Raw genomic sequence first — 18,180 nt, forward strand, 5'->3', positions numbered from 1 at the left:
TTCATACCTATCAAGCTACAAAATCATAAACAATATTTTTGTGCTGTATTCCTTTGAGTCATAATAACATAACTACCTGTACTTCCCTTTTCACTGGTTCATACTAGCACCCATCAGTGTCCCTCCCTGAGATGTGTAGGGCGTGGCCCATCCCAGCTGAGGGAGCGGGGTCTGCTCCAGCGGTGGTGGCCACATGGCAGGGGTCTGCGCTCCAGGGCCCTAAGGGCCACTCTCCTGGCCACCTCAGCAGCAAACGTGGCCCCCCTGCCTGCCAGGCAGGCACAGGCTGAGGCTAGCGCAGATGGAGGTTGGCAGCCAGAGCATTCCTCCTCCACAGGTTGTCTCCCTGACCACTCAAGGCTCCTCTCGCAGTCAGAGCAGATCTGAGACAGAGCAGAAGCAGACAGAAACAGATTACTGTACATTCAAATAAGATACCATCAATAGTCAGGCTCAGAGCTCAGTGTTACTATTGGTATGTTGGCATCACCATGGACCTTAACTTTGCATATTTGTCATCATGAATATTATCCAGAGAATTACTGTTAATACATGACTCATTATGACGCTATCATTCACCTCCCACTGCAGGAATACTGCCAATCATTCCCCTACCTAGTACTATCCCACTGTGTCCTCTGTCGGTGAGTTCATATCCATTTCAGTGTATTAACCTACCGGTACACTACTGAACAGGTCTTCTGCAGCTAGCTTGTCTCTGTCTCTGCTCTGGTACTGGCTCTGTTCTCTAAGCTCCTGAGTCTCTCTATAACTCTCTTCTTGGTCTGGGGCAGGGAGGGTCTCACCACTGTAGGGGAGGACAGGGGTGATGGTGGTCAATGGGTCAGAGTGGAGTGGATCTGCGCTTCTCACCTTAACCTATTAAGTACAACTTGTTTTGCTCCACCTCGCTGCATATATCCATGTCAAAACAGAGCCTGTCTCATTACCTGATGGACCAAATGTTGATGGCTCTGTTCGTCAACAGCCCTCTAACCGAATGCAAATTCTGTCTGCTTATTTTGGTAAACCTTCCACGATGTCCCAATCCCTGTTAAGCTTCTTGTTGACCGCGTCTGCCAGCTTTGTGTACACAATTGGCTCCTCGGCTATTCCAGCCGCATCGTTAATGTGTGCCCTTTTGTGTCGTTTCATTCCGCAGGGATAAACAGGCTCACAGATGCAAAATTATTCCAACACAGATAATTAGCCGAAGAAACAATCACAAGTATGAATAATAATCTGCATTGGGAACATTATAACTTTTAAACATGGGAACAGGGGGGATTCTGGGCACCAAGGGAAATGAGCTTATCAAATAAAGCTTGGCAAATGTGCAGTGAATTAAACAAGTCAATCATTTTAATGTGAGAGAGGAGCCCTGAGGAGAACAAATAAGCAATCGCCACATCATGCAGGGAGAACAAATGAGCATGGTGCACAATTAGGCAGGGTCACATTCTGCTGGAGCTGTGAGCGCGGGGTGCGCTAATGAGCTCCCTGTGTGTGTGTGTGTGTGTGTGTGTGTGTATGTGTGTGTGTGTGTCTATTTGTGTCTAGAAGGAGAGAAGAAGAGTAAGAAATCAAAACCCCTTTCCATCAAAATTCTGATGATGTACAGGCTCCTATAAGGCAGACAGATGGGCTAGGCGTTGGGACAGGCATGAAAGTGAGAGGGCTTGTGGAAGAGAGAGGTGGGCTATCAGACAATCTGGCATCTGGGTCAAGTAGACATGTAGTCAGGCAGTCAGTCAGACAGACAGAGAGAGCAATAGGCAGGTGTGCCAGCCAGACAACAGGCCGTTCAGCAGGAGCCACGTCACAGGCTTTCAAAGGAAAGTCAAAGTTATTAACTATCTGGGCGGCAGGTATCTGGGCGGCAGGTAGCTTAGTGGTTAAGAGCGTTGTGCCAGTAACCGAAAGGTCGCTGGTTCTAATCCCCGAGCCCACTAGGTGAAAAATCTGTCGATGTGCCCTTGAGCAAGGCACTTAACCCTAATTGCTCCTGTAAGTCGCTCTGGATAAGAGCGTCTGCTAAATGACCAATTATTATTATTATTATTAACTATTCAATCACATAAAGGGGAGGTGAAGGCGTGAAAGGTTGCGGACCAAAGCACTTTTTCTCCAGTGCATTAGGAGCCTGGTCCAGCGCTCCGGTGCTCTGTGTGGAAGATAAATAGATTGCCTCCCAGGAAGACAACTGCTCACACACTCTTTTCACCCTTTTTTCCTTTAATAACAGCAATCTGCTGTGAAAATCTAATCCCAAGTACCATTTACGTTGCATCTAGATAACTTCTGCTTGGGAAAGCGAACAACATGAATATTTCATTCGCTGATATCCAAATAAACAGCACAAGCCATCAATCAGCAGGCCTTCTAACAGGAAGTGAACTGGAAAGGGACATTGCTAATGAACACCATGCGTAGAAGGAAATGCACATTTTACATCAGCAGCACGCCTTTATTTCTGCTACTGGCCATTAGAGCTGGGAATTGCCCGGCACCTCACGATACGATATTATCGTGCTACTTAGGTGCCGATACGATATGTATTGCGATTTTTCACGATTCTATATGTATTGCGATACGGTATTGTGATTTTATTGTGATTTGATGTTCCAAACATATTGCTGCAGAGGGACAAGAGAGTCATGAGAAAGTGATAAAAGTGCTGACATTTATTTTTCTCCCTATTTAAAAAGAAGATGAAGGAAAGATACTAGAGTTTTGGTGCAGGTACAGCCAACTAGCCCAAAATTATATTGCGATAGTCAAAACGATACGATATATTGTACAAAATAATATCCCGATATGTAACTGTATAGATATGCACAAAAACTCCTAGTCATCCTTAACTACAACACGCTGCAGTGTACATGGCCTTTACCATCACCAGACAGAATTCAGTAAGTGTACACACACTCTAAATGTGGATAACCCGACCCGTATGACATATTCATCACAACAAATCAGGCATGAATACTTTCCTTCATTTAAGTAATAGCTATATCCTGGCCATTAAAGTCAGATATGGCTGCATCCTCCTCTCCTCTCCTCTCCTCTCCTCTCCTCTCCTCTCCTCTCCTCTCCTCTCCTCTCCTCTCCTCTCCTCTCCTCTCCTCTCCTCTCCTCGGCCTAATTCTCCCTCCTTAGTGGAGGATAAGAGGGATCAGCAGTCCATCCATATGCATGCACACATCTATGGAGTGGATGTCAGGTCTCAGCTTGGCTCTAGCACTGAAAGCCCTGGTAATGACACTTAATGAAAGCTGGGGAGCAGAGTCAGGCATGCATAAGGAAGGAGAGGCCCAGTGTCCTCCCCCAGCACCCCCAGCACCCTCACCCCACAACCCCCTCCTCCTCCCAGCCCTGCTCAGGCCCTCAGACGCCATAAATAAACAAACGCGCTGCATGCGTGAGAATGGACACACTGTTCCCTCCGCTCCTCTCATGCCATTCACTTATTTATCTATTTATTTGTATTTACTCCCTCTCTCTGGCTGCTTTTAGAGCTCCTCTCTGTTCTCCCAGCTCCCTACAGGCTTCCTGGATGTCCTGGAACATTAGCTGAGTGAAGCCTCAGTCAACCAGTGGGCGTTTATGGGCTGAGTTTGCATCTGCCCTTTATTGGTATCAGGTCAGGCAACACGCACGAACAACGCACACACACTTATCAGCCTACAGTGTGCTCTCCAGAGCACTGTCCACCCAATGCCTCAGTGCTCCTCAACTACATATTGCAACTTTTTAAATGTTTTTTTAACACACTCAGCCAACCAGTTTAGTTTTTTCCAAAGCATGCTAACTGTTCTTTCAAAGCAGGTTTAAAGTTCTAAAGGGACTTTTGGTACATTACCCAGCTTGCGTAAGAAGTTTGAGAGAGCTCAGTGTGGCGTGCTGTAAGTGACACCATGAGGATGAGGTTAGGGCGATGATGAGTGTTGAGGCTCCGTTATCAGAGCAAACACAGGGAATGATGGGATAGAATGGAACCCACTCACTACAAGCCTCTAATCAGCACAGTCAACACAGGGCTCTGATTGGGTTCAAACAGCCAGCCTAGTCTCTTTCTCTCTCTCTCTCTCCCTCTATCTCACACTCACCAAAAGTTATCCCACCAATCAGCCCTAACTTTACCGCATTTCAATTTAGGAGGAAATCAGACGGGAACGTATTACAGGGAAATGCCAGTGAGCACTGGCTTACTTTAAAGCGAGGGAGTATAGGCAGGGCGAAATGAGACGGCTTCAACTGTCAAACAACCATATGGAACACAATTTCACCAATAAATCACCTTTTCTCAGCATCACATATAAAATGCAAGTTCAATTTTAAAAAGATATAGTCGGTACCATGGCAATGTGTGGGTGACATGTCTGTCTGAGTGTCTAGACTGGTTTCTGTAAACAGACATGACTAAGAACGGTCTGGCCCAGAGGAGAGGAGACTGTGTCCTTGGATGGCTCTGTTTGTCTGCCTACCAGTCTGTCCATCTGTCTATCTGCCTGTCTGTCTGTCTGTTTGTCTCAGTCTGTCTCTCTGTTTGCCTGTCTGCTGTCTCTGTTAGGTGGGATGATCGGACCTGATAGGAGGCTAGACTAGAGGTTATCTCTAACCCCTCCTCCAGTCCTCAGTGTCAGAGCACCAGGCATTTGATCACCACCGTCCATAGACACCTCCATGATTTCCCGCCTGACTGCACAAATGCATCTTCAGTGTTAACAAGCTGCGGTGGTCCTGTGGGGCAGGAAGGGCCGGTGGCGTATGGGCCCCGGCGTGAGGAGACTGCAGTGGGGGTCACCCAGGGTGCGGAGGGGGAACTCGAAACAGCTAAGCTGTTCTACTCAGGGACTATCTGGGAGATGGAGAGAGTGGCTGAGACATGCTGGGCTGCATTAGAGGGGGGTGGGGGATTTGAAACACCAATCTGCAGGCTTCTCAGAGGCTCTCAGGCCACTGATTTCACAGCCGGACGACACGGGCCATTAGCCCCCAGAAACACAGAGAGGCCTATGCTAATCCCAGAACAACAGAAATCAACATAGCTGCCAATAGCTCTTATGAGTTACAGACGGGCTCCCGCTCTTAACCGATACTGTCTGAGATGCGTTTGTGATTGTTGCTATTGACCAATGTCTCAGCTCCACTCTAGAAACACACAGAGAGGAATTCACTCGGTCTGGGAAGTCACTGCTTTGTCACTGACGCTGCCTCTAGAGCCCCAGCAAAAAAACTAGTGAGAAGTTAGAGAACATGTAGTCATTAGCCTCGTATGGACCTGCTGCTTCTTGTTCCTGGAGGACTGGGAAGTTGTCAGGGTTGTCTCAAAGAGAATAGGATGGACTAGAGCCAAGCCCACTGATCCAGTGTGTCTCAGGTCAGTGTCAGTAGTACAGCACTCACTCTGTGTGGAGCAGCTGGATGGGAAGTCTGCCCAGGCCACCGCGCTGGCGCTGGTCACTCACACTGGCTTGAGAGGCCTGACACAAAAACAAGTGGGATTACTCAATAGAAAGGAACAATGCTCTTAAATTGGTGGTGTTATATTACAGTATATCAAGGTTGTAAATGTGTTGAGGTCTGACAGTGTTATCCAGTGTGTGTAACTGGGTATGGTACGTACCCTGATCCTCTCAGCCTCAATCCTGCTCTCATCCAGCTCAGCCTTCAGCCTCTTCATCTCCTCATGCAGACCCTCCACACTCTCCTGCAGGTGACTGGACACAGAGTTAATAAACCGGGTCACTCCTGGGTGGCTCAATTTACATTGATTTCACACGTACAGTATGCTCCCTGCCCCATCTAATCTAAAGCCAAACTTGTTAACCAGTGCTCTAAACATGGGGACCTAATCATAATTATAAACTGGGTGGTTCGAGTCCTGAATGCTGATTAGCTGACAGCCGTGGTATATCAGACCATATACCACGGGTATGACAAACCATTTATTTTTACTGCTCTAATTACGTTGGAAACCAGTTTATAATAGCAATAAGGCACCTCTGGGGTTTGTGGTTTATGGCCAATGTACCAAGGCTAAGGGTTGTATCCAGGCACTCCGCGTTGCGTTGTGCATAATAACATCCCTTAGCCGTGGTATATTGGCCATATACCACACAGGGTAGGTTGGATGTGTGTGGAAGAGCTCTTACTCCTTCTCTGCTGTGAGATGAATTATCTTTTTGCTCTGGTCTTTGATCTTGAGGTTCAGTTTTTCATTGCCTTGCCTGTCGACAGGGTAAAGACAGGGTTAAGACAGGGTTAAGACAGGGTTAATGCTGCTTAGTGAATGTAATGTAGAAAATGACTGGGCATCAGTGGGTGTGTGGAGTTACATATGCTCTTACTTCTGCTCCTTCACCCACTGGTTGACGTTGGTTACCACCAGCTCACTCTCCCTGTGTAGAAGAGAACTGTCTGAACGAGCGTTACCAAGAGACTGGCGCAACACCTCCACCTGAGACAGAGAGATGGGTGAGAAAGAGAGAGCGATGGGGAGAGAGAGAGAAAGGATGTAATGAGATTCTACAACTCAGAACCCTAACAGTGTCTATCTGACATATCTGGAGGTTTTAAGGGTTCACTACCTCATTAGCTGATGTGCTGTACTTGTGCTCCATGGAATCGAGCTGTGAGTGTAAGGCATCCACCTGAACAGAGACACATGAACAAACCTCTACTGCACATCATAATGGCTATACAGCTCATTTTCCATTGAGAGGGGATTACTAACTATGCTGTTTGGCCTTTCTGTGCCAGTGCAATGTGTGAGGATATGTGTCATAACTAGAGCCAAGAGGTTTTCATGAGCACATAAATTGATCAGGAAAACTTTGGGCCTAGTTCTACAGTTAGGCAGTAAGGCTACCGGCTATAATAAGGGCCCAGAGTTTTTCCTGATCAGGTGACATGGTCAGCAAAACCTCCTGTCCCCAGTCATAAACCCTACCAGAATGTCCCCAGAACCCATTGTGCAAGTGTGTGTGTCTGACCTGGGCCACCTTGGCATGGTAGTTCTCCCTGAGAGAAGCCATCTCCACCTTCATCAGCACCACCTCCTCCTCCCGGGCCTCCAGGGCTACCAGCTGCTCCTGGCCCCAGCGCTGAGACCTCCCCAGCTGGGCACTCAGCTCTGCCAGCCTGCCCTCACAGGACCGAGCCTAGGTGGGAGAGGGATGATACCTGTCATTGGCATTTCCTAATATAATCTTTGTTCTCATTTCTGAAGACTGATGGACCTTTTCAATGAATGATGAACAATGAATCACAGCAACATGCATTGTATATTCATGAGTGTTTCCCATAACCCTGACCAGGTAGGAAACTGGGAAACGATAGTTAATTAGTTAATTACATTGTAGTGAACTCCTCCATAAACATCTCCTTCTAGTAACATTGTCCTGTCATATTCACATTCATCTGACTCTAAATACCTCTTAACAATGCCTGCGTATGCTAATATGCATGTACATGTGAGCCACTACATCAAAGAACTGGTCACTGGTCAACATAAATTACAAGTTTTTCTTTATAGGAACAATGTGAAGGTCAGCAGTAACCAGTCACCCCTAGCCACATCCCCATCCCCAGCCCTATCCTCTGCCTGCTTGGCTGGGAGACACGGAGGCTGTGCAGTGTTCACATCACCACCACAATGACCTTTCCACAAGCCCAATGCAGAGGCAATACATTTAATGAAAGAAGCAAAGGCAATTAAAGTGGTGTGGGAGCGGGGAGGGGGGAGGGGGGATTGCAGGCAGAGGGGGATGAGCCTGACTGGAGGCTCCAGACTGCAGTACTGCAGCTCTGTATTCCCCCATAATCCCTGTGTGACAGCACAGCAACCCCAGTGTGCTCCCTGTCTGATCATCCTCTTGCTGCGTTCACCTGCTAATCCGCGCAAAAGGACAGTCGTGCGTGCACACACACACACACACACACACACACACACACACACACACACACACACACACACACACACACACACACACACACACACACCCCATCTAGGCTACACATACACACACACCATCTAGGCTACACATACATACAGAATGTAGATACACATCAAGCACATAGAAAACACAGACACCACAAACAGGTTACAGAATGTACAAACACACTAATGTTAACACATTCACACACATAAACACACACTCTCACAAACGTTTAGGTGTGTGAAATGAGTTGCTCTCCCCCAGCCCAATGTCTTCCCTCCCCAGAACCCAGCCATACCACATGGCCAGAGAGAATCATTATACCCTTCCTCTGATCCCACCGAGCAACCAGCAATTATTTCTAAAAGTGGAAAGTAAAAAGACAACCAAACACACACACACATACACACACATACACACACCCTGCTGCACATAATCATTATTTTTTGTGGGACTGGTTGCGTGGGGGGTTGAAGGGAGGGGGCAACTCGCACTTCATTTTCTCTGGAGGAGTTTGCTGACCGCAAAATGACAAGGATGCTTTTCCTAAACCAATTAAGAGGGCAGAACGCCGCTGTTACCATGCAACATTGACAGCACTTAAGGAGGATGACGTGAGACCACAGCGATGAGCCACAGAGATGTGCCCTGGGCTAAACACACATACAAACACACATGCACATTGTAGAGATGTTTGGCACTGCAGAGCAAGCACACACAGCTCGTATGTGCCTGTGTACACAAACAAAGTGCTTTGGATTTGTCACAATACAAACACATTGCTTAGAATATTTTAACCATAAGGCCTCTTAGACGTTTACACATTTTCAATTGAAAACCGGTTACAACATTTCTGTACTGTATAAGGTCTTTTAGTATCTCGGTTAAACTGTGATTTATATTTTGGCTATTATGTGAGGCAGCTCCTCTAAGCAAAACTGTGCGTGTGTGTGTAAATTTTGGTGTCTTTGCAAACTGTTTCTGTATGTATGTATGAATATGTGTGTGTGTGTGTGTGTGTGTGTGTGTGTGTGTGTGTGTGTGTGCGTGTGCGTGCGCGCGGTACATGCAGACTCTGTAGGGGTCTGGGAGAGAGGTCTCATTTTCTAATCAGCTTTAGGAATACAGCCCCTCACACACAGAAAGGGCACTGCTACAAGTCACACCTCTTTTCTCTACAACAGAACCTGCTCTCGCCTGTAGTGGTCAATTAGTGTACAGCGTGACCCGTGGAGGTTAAGTCTCTACTTCAGAGGGGCTGTGTGCTCCACACTAATGACCAGGCATTCTCTTAAGGGTGTAGTGTTCATTTCCAGCCCTGCGTATATTACACTAGATAACCCCATAATGGATAGTTCCCTTTCCTATTATACAATATATAAGGTTGAAAGATTGGCCCATCACACTTCTAATCCTGGGATGGTGTAGTGGTTGGCAACTGTCTGTTAACAGTCTAGGATTTAATGTGTGGCTATCTGGTCCATGACCTAATGGTTGGCTGTTGGCAGTGTAAGATCTAGAACCATATTAGTGGTTATTGGATATTGACAATGAAATGAATGGTTATTGGTTAATTGCCATGAGGATGAATGGAAATGTTGATGTGTAGATCCTTCTCTCTCACCTCGTCCAGTGACTGTCTGCTGGCAGTGCGTAGTCTGTGGAGCTCTGCAGCCAGCTGCCTGGTCCTCTCTTCCTGGCCCTCTCTCTCCTCTGACAGCTGGGAGCTTCTCTGCTGCAGGCGGGACAGCTCACTACGTAGACCTGCCGTCTCACGACTCTGCTCAGCCAGCTGACCAGTACCATCACACGCCCAGCCACATCCACACAAAATATACATTGTTAGTCCCACTACACATTATTTCCTCACAGTCATTACCTTAAAACAAGTCGAGAGTTAATGTAATTGTTTTAACGTCAGCATTATAAATACATGCCAGACAAACAGAGTACAAGTGTGTAAGCAGGGCACCCACCAGCTCCATGCTCTCTCTATGGGAGGCCTGGGTGGAGGCCAGCTCCAGTCTCAGCTCTCTGAGGCTGTGTTGTGCTGCTGCTGTGTCCATGGTCCCCTGCCTGCTGCTGGCCTGGGCCTCCTCTACACACTCCCTCAGCCTGGACACCGTCTCCTGAAGAACGCTCATCTGGAGAGGAGAACACACATGGAACATGGGCCCCAAACTACACACAAAATACTCTCAACGTATGGACAGTACGTGTCCTCTGACCTCTTGGCTGTGGCTGTGGCTCTGGCCCACCCTGCTCTCCAGCTCCCTCCTGCACTGCTGCAGCTGAGCCTGGCAGGCTGTCTGTTCCTCATGCAGCCTCTGGGTGGTGCTCTGCAGCTCCACCACACGCTCCTGCAGGCACCCCACGGTCCTCTCCCGCTCCCTCAGCTGAAGGACAGACAGGAGACACACCACTATTAGAGCTCCCATCAGGTGTGTGTATGTGCCACTGTGTGTATATCAGGCTCAAAGATAGATGGGACTAAATCTGACAATCGCAGCGCCATCTTAGCTCTCTGTTTAGGATTAAGTCACATGGATGGGCAGATAGATGAGAGATCTGCACTTATATGCATGACAGATATTAAATTGGGATTAAGGAGATTAATTTCAGGCTGTAATTGAGTGAGAAACTTTTTGATCAGATTGATTTAACTTTCTAAAGATATGAATTATGTGCTTCAATTTAATTTCCTAGCAGCTGAACAGTTAGTAAATTGCCGCGCTTCAGGCTTGTATCCCTTTGGCTGGTGGAAAACTATTATTTCACAAAATTCATGACTTGTGCAGATCTGACTCATTTCTCTTGCTTCCTTTGGGGTTAAAAAATAATTACTATTTTTGAAACACAAATTCAGAGACGGAAACTAATTCAATTTGCGAGCATGGCTGGAGGGGGAGTCTGAGTGGATTGTAGATTAGTATAGCCAGGCTTCAGTCAGACACTATGTGAGGAGAAGACGCTCTCCTGATGAATGGAAAAACAACATCCTGTAAAGCCTAAAAATGCCTTTTGAAACTTTTAAGGTTTAATTCATGACATTCACTGACACTAATTATTTGTGTTGGGAAATTGCCATTAGTCATAAATCAACAGACAAACACTACAGTATAATTAACATATGTTGTGTGAGTGTGACATGCATTATCAATATGCATGAATTTATACACTGTATATTTCTAGTCGAGTGCTAGTTTTTGGATACATTAGTATGTGTGTGAAAGCACCTGGTTGAGTGCTAAGTTGTTGACTGCACATGTCTAGTTGAGTGCTAGTTTTATATACATTATTATACACTGGGTGGTTCGAGCCCTGAATGCTGATTGGCTGACAGCCGTGGTTTATCAGACCGTACACAACAGGTATGGCAAAAAAAATTTTTTTACTGCTCTAATTACGTTGGTAACCAGTTTATAATAGCAATAAGGCACCTCTGGGGTTTGTGGTATATGGCCAATATACCACGGCTAAGTGCTGTATCCAGGCATTCCGCGTTGCGTCTTGCATAAGAACAGCCCTTAGCCGTGGTATATTGGCCATATACCACAAACCCCCGAGGTGCCTTATTGCTTAATTATAGTGTTCGAATCTACCTGGCTGTGAGCTGCTTCCAGGCTGGTTCTGAGCTGGTTTCTCTCTGTCTCCAGCCGGGCCTCTCTCTCCCTGGCCCCCTGGTTCCTCTCCTGCTGCTCCTGCTGCCTGGCCTGCTCCTGGGACAGCTCTGCCCGCAGTGCCCGGCTGGCATCAGCCTGCTCCTGCAGCTGGCACACAGAGAGACAACCACAGTCACACAGCCTACCAACCGACCACATGTTTACAGGGCAATATTCAGAGGTTAGGCTACATTTACATTTGAGTCATTTAGCACAGGGGTTCCCAACTTTTTCACTCGGGGCCCCCCTTCCAGCATTGGGGAACATCCCGCGCAAGCGTGCACATGCCACGTCTATTTCTATGGGCACAAGCACTGTTCATGACCCAAACTGTTCACACCCCTCTTGTTGGTGGAGAGAATTTTGCAGGTTTAAAGCTTATTTCCTGCAATTCTACACATTTTGTAATGGGGTGCAATTAACATTTTGCAGTTTTAAAGCACATTTTCTTGCAATTCTATACATTTTGACATGTCTAATGTGTATTCATGTCATATTTGAGTGACAAAAAAATTACAACAATACCTATGGGCAAAAAAAACAACGTTAGTTGACATGGGCTAGTTGATCTGGACATTTCTGACAAGTTATAAATAGCTCTCTAAGGTATGCAATGACTAACATGACAAGAGGAACTGATGATGCACATTGTGCATTCTACTATTACAACTTTCAAGAGTAAGTTTAAATCCGGACTGAGTTCCTTTCAAAAAAAAAAAAAAATTAATGGGGGGACCCCCGCGCTCCCCCCTGCTGAACCACTGATTTAGCAGACACTCTTATCCAGAGCGACTTTGTGTCACTACCGTGTTGCTGTCATGTTGTGTTGCTACCATGCTGTGTTGTCATGTGTTGCTGCCATGCTGTGTTGTTGTCTTAGGTCTCTCTTCATGTAGTGTTGTGGTGTCTCTCTCCTCGTGATGTGTGTTTTGTCCTACATTTAAATTTTTTATCCCCCGTCCCCGCAGGAGGCCTTTTGCCTCTTGGTAGGCCGTCACTGTAAATAAGTATTTGTTCTTAACTGGCTTGCCTAGTTAAATAAAGGTTTAATAAATACATAAAATAAAAATACTTACAGTTAGTGCATTCATCTTAAGACAGCTAGGTGAGACAACCACATATCAATGTCGTAGTAAGACATTATTTTCTCAATAAAGAAGTTATCAGCAAAGTCAGTGCTAGTAGGAAAAGTCAAGTGCAAGGCTACTGGGTCATTAGCAATATATTGATTTTAATTTTATTTATTTAACCTTTATTTAACCAGGTAAGCCAGTTGAGAACAAGTTCTCATTTACAACTGCGACCTGGCCAAGACAAAGCAAAGCAGTGCGATAAAAACAACAACACAGAGTTACATATGGGGTAAAAAAACATAAAGTCAAAAAATACAACAGAAAATATATATACAGTGTGTGCAAATGTAGCAAGTTATGGAGGTAAGGCAATAAATAGGCTATAGTGCAAAATAATTACAATTAGTATTAACACTGGAATGCTAGATGTGCAAGAGATTATGTGCAAATAGAGATACTGGGGTGCAAAAGAGCAAAATAAATAACAATATAGGGATGAGGTAGTTGGGTGGGCTAATTTCAGATGGGCTGTGTACAGGTGCAGTGATCGGTAAGGTGCTCTGACAACTGATGCTTAAAGTTAGTGAGGGAGATAAGAGTCTCCAGCTTAAGAGATTTTTGCAATTTGTTCCAGTCATTGGCAGCAGAGAACTGGAAGGAATGGCGGCCAAAGGAGGTGTTGGCTTTGGGGATGACCAGTGAGATATACCTGCTGGAGCGCAGACTACGGGTGGGTGCTGCTATGGTGACCAATGAGCTAAGATAAGGCGGGGATTTGCCTTGCAGTGATTTATAGATGGCCTGGAGCCAGTGGGTTTGACGACGAACATGTAGTGAGGACCAGCCAACAAGAGCGTACAGGTCACAGTGGTGGGTAGTGTATGGGGCTTTGGAGACAAAACGGATGGCACTGTGATAGACTACATCCAATTTGCTGAGTAGAGTGTTGGAGGCTATTTTGTAAATGACATCGCCGAAGTCAAGGATCGGTAGGATAGTCAGTTTTACAAGGGCATGTTTGGCAGTATGAGTGAAGGAGGCTTTGTTGCGAAATAGGAAGCCGATTCTAGATTTAACTTTGGATTGGAGATTCTTAATGTGAGTCTGGAAGGAGAGTTTACAGTCTAACCAGACACCTAGGTATTTGTAGTTGTCCACATACTCTAGGTCAGACCCGTCGAGAGTAGTGATTCTAGTCGGGTGGGCGGGTGCCAGCAGCGTTCGATTGAAGAGCATGCATTTAGTTTTACTAGTGTTTAAGAGCAGTTGGAGGCTACTGAAGGAGTGTTGTATGGCATTGAAGCTCGTTTGGAGGTTTGTTAACACAGTGTCCAATGAAGGGCCAGATGTATACAAAATGGTGTCGTCTGCGTAGAGGTGGATCTGAGAGTCACCAGCAGCAAGAGCGACATCATTGATATACATGGAGAAAAGAGTCAGCCCAAGAATTGAACCCTGTGGCACCCCCATAGAGACTGCCATAGGTCCAGACAACAGGCCCTCCGATTTGACACATTGAACTCTATCTGAGAAGTAGTTGGTGAACCAGGCGAGGCAGTCATTTGAGAAACCAAGGCTATTTAGTCTGCCAATAAGAATGCGGTGGTTGACAGAGTCGAAAGCCTTGGCCAGGTCGATGAAGACGGCTGCACAGTACTGTCTATTATCGATCGCGGTTATAATATCGTTTAGGACCTTGAGTGTGGCTGAAGTGCACCCATGACCAGCTCGGAAACCGGATTGCATAGAGGAGAAGGTACGGTGGGATTCGAAATGGTCGGTGATCTGTTTGTTAACTTGGCTTTCAAATACTTTCGAAAGGCAGGGCAGGATGGATATAGGTCTGTAACAGTTTGGATCTAGAGTGTCACCCCCTTTGAAGAGGGGGATGACCGCGGCAGCTTTCCAATCTCTGGGGATCTCAGACGTTACGAAAGAGAGGTTGAACATGCTAGTAATAGGGGTTGCGACAATTCTAGTGTATCGGGACACCCTCTTTGCACGCCACTTTGATACAAAGTGATTTTCGTAGCAGGTTAGGAGAGCATTTTCGCTAATCCTAACAATTTTCCTAATCTTAACCTCAATCTCATAACCTGCTACGACAAAGTCACTTCGGTATCGAAGTGGCGTGAAAAGACTGTCCCTCTAGTGTAACAGGCCCTAAATGACTTAGGGTAGAGGAGGTGTTGTGGAGTCCCTTTCATTTACATTTACGTCATTTAGCAGACGCTCTTATCCAGAGCGACTTACAAACTTTCACTGTCAGCCAAGTGCGAGGCTCCCCAAAGTGGTGACTGTGGTTTCAGGACACAGTTTGTAGGAACCTGTTGGTTGGTTGGTTGGTTTGCTGTACGTGTTAATGTTAGGTCTTACCTGCTGCTGTAGGGTCCTGAGTGTGTCCTTAGTGCTGGTCAGCTCTGCCTCCAGCTGCTGAGCCCCCTGCTGGTGTGTGTTGGCCTCCTGCTGAGCACTGAGCTGGGCCTGCCTGCTCTCCCCTGCCTCCTTCTTCAGACTCTCCACATGGGTCCTGATACACACACACAGCCACAGACACACCGTCAGTCAGGGGCTGGGCTCCCAGTCTTTAAACAACCACTCCTTTCAAACTGGCATAATTGATACCTCTCTCTGCCATAGCTACCCCCAACATGCTGTAAACTTTGTTTTCACTCTTGTTCACATTTTCAAAATGAAAGGGAATTTAATTGATCTTATTATGTAATGCGAGAAACGTAATCATTGGAGAGTAATGCGTGTGTGTTTGTGTATGCCAGATTTAATCTGAGCAGGCAAACCTTAACATTTAATGAGAGGACGTTGCACTAATTCTGTCTGTGCTGCGCTTTGCGGTGTGGCATGGTTTAGTGGGGCGAGTGTTGGGCTGATGGGGCGCCGGGGCATGAGTGATGGGATCAGAGCTGTGTGTGTGAGGGGTGGCCAGGGCCTGTTTACCGCCAGGTGAAGCAGCTAATCAAATCCCAGAGAGCGGCCCAGTCCAGTGCCCTCTCTCCCTGAGACATTAACTCAGACCACAGCCAAGCGTCAAAGCCCTCGCCTGCCCACGGAGCGACACACCACGCGTTAGGGAGGGTGACGAGGGACACACCAGCAGAGTGTGAAGGAGGAACTTATACTGTACGTAGAGCAGAGTGTGAGGGTGGCACTCCCTCTGGACATGTTCTACCAATGAGCTGCCCCTCCTCTCTGCCAATACCCAATCGAGAAGCAACACCTTTAGACAGTCTAAGAAAAAGAGAGAGATATAGAGAGGAGGTGGGCGGGGGTTGAGGGGTAAAGCCCTTCCAGAAGTGAGTGAGTGTTTGAGAGAGTGTGTGTGTGTGTGTGTGTGTGTGGGGAAAAAGCCCAGAGCCTTCTCAGTGCTCACCTCCCTCTCCCATTGACAAGGCGGCCGCAGTAACAGCTAATCGATGGCTCGTGAATCCCCTGCATCCCCCCTCGCCAGGCTGATCAATATCCCTGGCAATTAGAATCCCCTATCTGCATGGCTGTGGGGACCTCTGGGTGGCTCGCCAGCCCACAAACACCCAATTTAGTCCTCAGCCTATCACTTAATTACTAAATCCTCCCTAATGCCTATTGGCAGGCTGCGGGCGCTCTCCAAGCGGCAGGACGGCTGACTGAACAGGAGACCTTTGGCAAGGTGCTGGTTAAGACGCTCCCATTCCTCTTCTCCTGGCCAGTTAAACATCTGATTTCACAAGAGGGCCCGACCTGGAATGATCCGCCTATCGAGCGGCTGGCGCACACACAGCCCAGATGGACAGGGGGGAGGAGGGGGAGAGCGGGGGAGGCAGCGTGCCAAGGGTCACAAAGCCAAAACACTTTTCTCTCTTTCTCTCAGCCACTAAGATACAGACAGGATTGAGAGTGTGTGTGAGGCACAGTGGGTTTTTAAACACATTTAACATCAGATGGGTGTTTTTTTCACAGGCCTTATTTAGTGACTGTTTGAGAGGCTTGTCTGAGTTATAAAGACACTGTGGCCTTATTGACTAAGGTTCAGTTTGGAACTAAATGGGAATGAGAGTCTTATAGGCTCATGGCGTTCAGTACACACTCAAGTCACTGTTGAACTAATGGCTCAGTGAAATGTGAAGAATTGGGGTTAAAGACAAGGTTCATGAAATGAAGTCATGCTGTGTGCTTGGAGGTAGAGGGCAGAGATTCATTGCGTCGCGGTCGGCATTTTTCATCCGGCGGCCGGTCAGACAGACCACTTTGGGATGAATTTGGATGAATCTTTTCAAGGAAATTAACTTAAATATGATTAGGCTATAGTTTACTACAAGTGTCTGTAAATAGATTTTGATAATGGAAAGATGCGGAGGGTGCTCAACCAACGTGAGTCGAGGTGCAATGCAAAAATTAGATCATCATTGAAAAGGAAAAGGCACAACGCTCAAATACCATGGTGAGCATTGCGCCTTTCCTTTTTCAATAAATATTGATTACCCATATAATTGTCTCTGCCTGCAAATCGTCTCGTTCCTAAAAGGTAGGCTATATCCTATATGCAAAACGTAGCTCAAGAGAAAGTGCAGCTGTCAGCTGTCATGATTCTTGCTGCTTCAAGTTCAGTAGCCATACCTCTCCTAGTTGGGTGTGTGAGATCAGGTGTGCGTTTGATCTCAATTCAATAGAGTAGGCTGTAGCCTATGCATGGACGGAGAAGCACAGGGTATTTCTCTTTCCAAGGAAATTAGCTTCCTAAATATAATTAGGCTATAGTTTACTACATTGCCTAGAAATAAATATTGATCACCCATATTTGTCTCCGTCTGAAACTCGTCCCGCTCCTAAAAGGTAGGCTATTAAACGTATCTCAAGAGAAAGTGCAAGTGTCCGCTCTCTCTTCAACTCTGCTCTCTTCATACTACGTCTAACCTATTGGCTGATATAGCCCAGTAATACCGATAGCCTAATATAATGGAGAATGTGAGAATCTCTGGTAATTTAACCTATTTCTTAGGTTATTTTAGCGCATTCTGATATTGTCTATAGAGCGCAAAATAGCTGGGACCATGGCTAGCAAGCTAGCTGCGTCACATACGCCTAAAATAACATTGCGGGACAGCGGTTGGGTTTGGGACCAGTTCTTGCGGGAGTGGGTGGGAGTCGGACAGAAAGCCAGCGGCAGCAAGCGGGTGCGGTATGAAAAGCTGCGGCTGCAGGAGGGAGTAGGATGAAGTCCCGTGCAGACCTCTACTTGGAGGCAGACAGACAGAGGCAGTCAGAGTGCTTTAGGGAACCCAAAGCCCTGTAGTGTACCTGTAGCCCTGCAGCTCATGTTCTGTGGTGCGGAGTCTCTCCTTTAGGGTGCGTAGTTCTGCCTGTAGCGTCCTCTGGGCCTGCTCTGCCCTCACCACCTCTGCCACCTGCTCTGCCAGGTGCTGCTGTGCCCGATGCTGCCCCCCCTCCACCAGCAACACCTTCTCCTCCTGACGAGCCAGCTCCTGAGCTGAGAGACAGACACAACAT

At 46.8% G+C, this 18,180-nt stretch overlaps 1 protein-coding gene across 1 annotated transcript in view; it reads right to left on the reverse strand.

Moving 5' to 3' along the window:
* Window positions 1-292: 292 nt before the first annotated feature.
* pmfbp1 (polyamine modulated factor 1 binding protein 1) overlaps window positions 293-18,180 on the reverse strand; it is a gene marked incomplete at both ends in the record, with an annotated part of 43,946 nt that continues 26,058 nt past the window's right edge. Inside the window, 13 exons of the mRNA XM_084154068.1 lie at window positions 293-383; window positions 5,410-5,486; window positions 5,630-5,723; window positions 6,159-6,233; window positions 6,354-6,463; window positions 6,594-6,656; window positions 6,999-7,166; window positions 9,568-9,735; window positions 9,920-10,087; window positions 10,172-10,339; window positions 11,546-11,713; window positions 15,055-15,208; window positions 17,971-18,160. Of these exons, the coding sequence (XP_084010194.1) occupies window positions 293-383; window positions 5,410-5,486; window positions 5,630-5,723; window positions 6,159-6,233; window positions 6,354-6,463; window positions 6,594-6,656; window positions 6,999-7,166; window positions 9,568-9,735; window positions 9,920-10,087; window positions 10,172-10,339; window positions 11,546-11,713; window positions 15,055-15,208; window positions 17,971-18,160 (1,694 nt within the window). The remainder of the gene's footprint in view (window positions 384-5,409; window positions 5,487-5,629; window positions 5,724-6,158; window positions 6,234-6,353; window positions 6,464-6,593; window positions 6,657-6,998; window positions 7,167-9,567; window positions 9,736-9,919; window positions 10,088-10,171; window positions 10,340-11,545; window positions 11,714-15,054; window positions 15,209-17,970; window positions 18,161-18,180) is intronic.

Source organism: Coregonus lavaretus, assembly GCF_964263955.1.
Source record: "Coregonus lavaretus genome assembly, chromosome: 37".
In the NCBI taxonomy this organism is placed as follows: Eukaryota; Metazoa; Chordata; class Actinopteri; order Salmoniformes; family Salmonidae; genus Coregonus; species Coregonus lavaretus.